The sequence below is a fragment of the Alexandromys fortis genome, unplaced genomic scaffold, assembly GCF_014885135.2.
Source record: "Alexandromys fortis isolate MF-2015 unplaced genomic scaffold, M_Fortis_MF-2015_v1.1 scaffold_424, whole genome shotgun sequence".
Taxonomy (NCBI): domain Eukaryota; kingdom Metazoa; phylum Chordata; class Mammalia; order Rodentia; family Cricetidae; genus Alexandromys; species Alexandromys fortis.
The window spans coordinates 95,748-101,273 of NW_026068307.1; the positions used below are offsets into that span (position 1 = coordinate 95,748).

The window sequence follows — 5,526 nt, forward strand, 5'->3', positions numbered from 1 at the left end:
TATATAACATTTAAAACTCCAAAGGAGTTTTGTTTTCTCAGATGTTATTGTTTGGACATACTGCTCAAATTCATATTTTAGTTTATTAAAATAGACCACCAAAATGTTCTAATCTCATAGAATTCAGAGATGGGTATTTTTATCACACTTCATATCACATTTTTTACTTTACATTATTTTCTTAATGAAGAAACATGTCAATGGCTGTGGTCATTGATGAAGCTATTGTCACGGTATGTTGTATACATCCTAAATCAGTATTGCTTCATTTACATATGTAATTTTGAAAAGTTGTTACAAAAGTAACAGACAAAACAATACTCATAATGTCTGTTTCTGTAAATGTCTTAAGGCTAATCTTCTCTGTCATCTCAGTCTCAGAACAACTTCCTGCTCATCCAGGGCTTTTGCCACACTCAGGATGTGGTTGTAACACTGTGTCTTGCACAGAAATAGACTGCAGTGTCTTCAGATGTCAGACTGCTGAGCTCCATGTAGGCAGTGCTGGAGGATTTGTCTGCAGTCAGTTTGGCCTTGCCCTGGAACTTCTGATTGTAGTTAGTATTACCACTTCCAGGATAAATCCATCCAATCCACTCCAGTTCCTGACCAGGCCTCTGCTTCACCCAGCTAATATAGTTGTTAGTGAAAGTATAACCTGAAGCCTTGCAAGACAACTTCACTGAGGATCCTGGTTTCTCCAGTTCAGGCCCATACTGATGTAGTTGTACCTGGGAGAGGACACCTGTGAAGAAAAAGAGAGAGTAGATTGTCAGAGACATTGTCACCTCACTCTCTGTCTTCTCCTCAAGTTTGGAATTGGAAACCCTTTACCTGTAGTTACTGACACAAGGAAGAGAATGATACAGCTCCATCCCATGGTGTGGACCTTTTGTGCGCAGTGACTGTGGAGAAGACACTGATCATATGTTGTTCTGGGGTTTTGACATCCCTGTATTTACCAAAATATTCTAGGTAATTTGCATATTCAAGAACAGGAAACTTCTTAAATAAGGACCTAGTCCAATTTGAGAAGGAGGTGGGGGACACTTGAGTAAAGCAACAGGATGGCGACATTTAAGTCCTAATCTTATCTAAGGAAATAGATCTTATCCCATTGCCTCCGTTCTTCAGCTGTTGTGGGTGTAACATCAGGACATAAATTCTCAATAGATTTCTGGCCTGAGGCAGTTGCTCCACTTTGTGACAAGCTTTTCAGAATAATTCACAGAAGGTGGTTATGACGATAATGGTAGTGATTGAAAATTTCAAAATTTGCTAAATTTTGAGATATAACAGCCTACTTTTACATATATACTTTTAGAATTTTCCATAGAAGAAGGTTTTATACAAAAACTCGCTGAAATGACCTAAAGGAACATACTTCAGAAATGTTCGCACAGTGATGAGAAAAGTGGTATTATCAACCATAACTTACGTAAATAATCTTTATGTTTTTCAGCAGATGATTGCAGCAAGAAAATATAGCTATATATGTTACACAAAAGGAATAGGTAATCTGAAAGAATAAGAAACTTATATCACCTTTAGGAAAATCTATGTAACTGAAGGTAACTGTATTAATTAATATTATCTCTGAAACATAGATACTATATGAAACTCTAAGTAGTTTTTGTATATTGAATAAGTACACAGTACTATTTATGCAATTATCTAACAACTTAGAAATGAAACTGCCTAGCAGAATATAGCAAAAACAGGAGTGTCAAGAAAAGGAATGGTAGAAGTTATGGGAGAAATATGCAGTGTAAAATATACAGGTATGAAAATTCTAAATGTATATAAAATTATTATTTTCAATTTTCAAAAGGATTTTCTCATTCTTTGAAATTTTCAGTCAAGTTACTGTGATCATGTCTTTCCCCAACTATTTTCCTCTCACTTTCCTGTGACCTTCTAACAAGTCTCTCCTTTGTTTCATAATAACAGAGTGAGTCGAATCAGTTCTATCTATATACATTTAGGTATTCATTCCCTAGTGCTGAAGGAGTCTCTAGAAACCTTCTCAAAAGTGATTATACTTTTATCATCAGTCATCCAATGCCAATAAACCCAAAGCTTGGTGTTGGCCTGCAAAGAGTCCCTCCCCAACATATTACAATATTTGTTAAATTTTCAATTCTCTCATAAAGTATATCACAACCAAAGTTTCAATTCACCCCACTGTTTCACCCATACTTCTCCTCTCCCCCAGATGCACAACATTCTGTCTCCCTGCAGAAAAAAAAAAAAAACAAAAACAAACAAACAAAAAAAAAACAAGCATCCCTGGACCATCCATAAAATATGAATGTTACAATAAGACCAAGCACATAAAATATCATCAAGCCTGGATGAGGCAACCCAGTAAGAAGAAAAGAGTCCTGCAAGTAGGTTGAAGAATCAGACAGGCTCTGTTTCCAGTGTTAGTAATCCCAAAAGTATGCCAAGCTATTCAGTCATTACAGGTATGCAGAGGACCTAAGTCAAACCCCTACAAGATCCCTGGTTTCTAAGAACCTCCATGAGCTGTTATTTGAATCTGTAGGTGGTTATCTCTTGGTGTTTGTGGGCCCTCTGGTTTTATTAAACTTCCTCCCACTCCTCTGCAGGATTCCATGAACTACACCTAATATTTGGCTCCAAGACACTGCAGGTGGTCCCATCAGTTGCTGGATGCAGTCTCCCTGTTCTCAATGATGATGATTCTGCTAGATTCCAGTCACAGAACACTCTCCGGGCAGGAAAAACAATTGTAGGTCGATGATTTGTGGCTGGATTTTAGAACGTGCATGTTTACAGAAGATAGTCTGTTCAGGAAAATTGGTATAATATATGTAATCTATGAAGCTGACCCAAGCAAAGACTCCTAGTAATAGGTTACATGGAGTTTGAAATGACAATTTCTTAATGTATTTTTTTAAAAAATGTTAAATTGTTTTCAATAGTGAAGGCAAGGCACAAATACACCAAAGTGCATATAAGAACCTTGGAGTACAACTTATGAAATCCAATTCTCATTCATACAACATAAATACAAGTAATTCAAAAAATACTGTTATGTTTAAAAGTAGATGTCTTTACTCACTCAGCTACTTCACAGACTCTCATGCTGTAATGTTGACTGGTTTGATTTGTTGAGATCTTGTGCTGGTAACTATAGCTGTTAAGAATTTATATGTATAGTAGCTATGTCTGGTCCTGAAGACATTTCATGGCTACACACTCCGTATTCTGGTTTTTAAATTTGATCCCTTTTTTTTGTGAAGGTCCCTGAGTTTTAGGTGCAAAGTAGATACAGATGACTCATCTGTGAATGAGTACTCAGTCTTCCACTCTTAGCACCTTGACCAGGTATGAATGTCTATATTTTACCCACTGCAACACAGAAGTTCTTGTGATCATGGCTGAGAACAGGACTAATCTATTTAATAATTTTTGCTTTGGTTTGGTTTGGTTTTGCTCTCTCTCTTTCTGTGTGTAAGTGTGTGTGTGTGTGTGTGTGTGTGTGTATGCTTCTGTGATTTTCGTATTGTTTTAATCTTACTCTTTAAATCTTTTTTTCCCTTTGTTTTGTTTTGCTTATGTGTTTGCTTCTTACAGAAAAAAAGAGCTGGATGGTGGGAATATTGGACGGACTTAGGAGACGTTACAAGATGGGACTCAGTAATTAGAATATATTGTATGAAAATTTATTTTAAAATATACAAATAGCAAATGAAAACTGAATAAAATAAATAAGAAAATTTAAACATGTAAAAATTTAATAAGGAATCTTTACTGTGTGAACATGGAAACATCACATTTTAAACACAGCAGGTGCAGGTCAGTCGAAAAGTAAGTAGGATATCACAGAGGATACAGAGTCAACCTCCACAACAACATGATGTTTTTCCTATGGATTCTTGACACCATTGTGCCCCCTTCTGGTTCTGAGGTCAACTGCATTTTGATTTGTCATTGCTTACACTAAAATTGCACAGTCTCCCTTGAGCAGCAACATATCCCTGCAACTTCAGTGCTCACGGAGCTCAGCTGCAGGGAGAAATCTCTCTAATTTCTAGGAGATGCTGACTGGATATTTCTGAGACTGGTTTTAAATTATACCTTTATGATTGTCAATGTCCCTCTCAATGCCAGAGTCTTTGTCTCTTTAATCCAAATGGGTTCACAGAGACATTCTCATCCCATAAAATATATATTCACAGATTTATGGAACCTGATATTGATGAGAGATGGTGTGAGAATCTGCTCCTAACATAATCAAATGTGTGTATTGCAATATGTGCTGATCTGATGCAATGTTGTTGAAATATGCAAGAGTTTCCAAAAGTGCATGCACACATCTGGAGGCAGGGAGTGCTCTTTTGTGTCCCAATCAGTCAGACCTGAATAATCACACAGAAACTATATTAATTATAGCACTGTTTGGTCAATGACTCAGGCATATTTCTCCCTATCTCTTATATCATGAATTAACCCATTTCTATTCATCTATGCATTACCACATTGCTGTGGCTACCAGATAAGGTTCTGGCTGGTGGGTTTCTATATTGGCAGCTACATGATGTCTCTTTGACTCTGCCTGCTATCTCTATATATCTCTTCTAGCCTGACTATATTCTGCCCTGTTATGGAGTGAAGAAGTTTCTATATTAGCCAATGGTAATAAAACATATTCATAACACACAGAGGGGAATCCCACATCATCTCCTCTTTTCTGACTTAAAGATATATATTAATTTTAATATAATGAAATTACATATACAAAACAGTTATCAAGCATGAATTATAGTTACAATATTTCTTTGTGAATTTAAAGTGTTGTATTTATCTTTTATCATAACCAAGAAAAACATTAATTATAATTATTTCTCTTCAACTCTATGAAAGACCCCAGAAGGATATAATATTACCTATGTAAACAGGAAGTATATTTAAGCAACTTCCAAAGATCTAGAGTTAACAGAGACATCTCACTGCCTGGACAGTCACCCAAAGTTCTTTTGCAACATTGGGCCATCCATCTTCATCCTATAGGACCATAGTATGCAGTAGACTTTTCCATGAAGCAGGAATTTTGAAGATCTTTTCTGCCTTGTAATGACAAAGTACATCAGTTGGCTTCTTCTGTGGTCTGCAGAATTTCTGACAGACTCTTTCATGAAACAAGAATTCTGAAGGACTCTCTCAATGTTAGGCAAGTTTAACAGTCATTTCTCTGTGGGTCATGCATGCCCAGTTCATAAAGCATAGCCTCAAGCAGTTCAGGCAAGATAAGTTTCTAGCCCAAATGGCTATCCCTGTCACATTAAAGCAAATACCATAACAAGTTTCTTCAATGCCCATTAACCTCTCTGAAATAATTGGTGCTGCCAGTATTCCCATGTCTCAATGTTGAGAAAAGTCAAAGTTCTTAAAACATTTAAATGCCATGTTCTATAGGTCTTTGAAGTGTTGTAGATTATCTAACTGAAATATATCTCTGTATATCTGGAAAACCTAACTAACGTGACTGCAACTTTG

General features: G+C 36.3%; 1 gene segment (V, D, J or C); it reads right to left on the reverse strand.

Annotated features, from left to right (window-relative positions):
- Positions 1-416: 416 nt before the first annotated feature.
- LOC126495064 (Ig heavy chain V region 3-like) lies at positions 417-910 on the reverse strand. The segment is given in 2 exon segments: positions 417-745; positions 835-910. Coding segments are annotated over 2 exon segments (375 nt in total).
- Between the last annotated feature and the right edge of the window lie 4,616 nt (positions 911-5,526).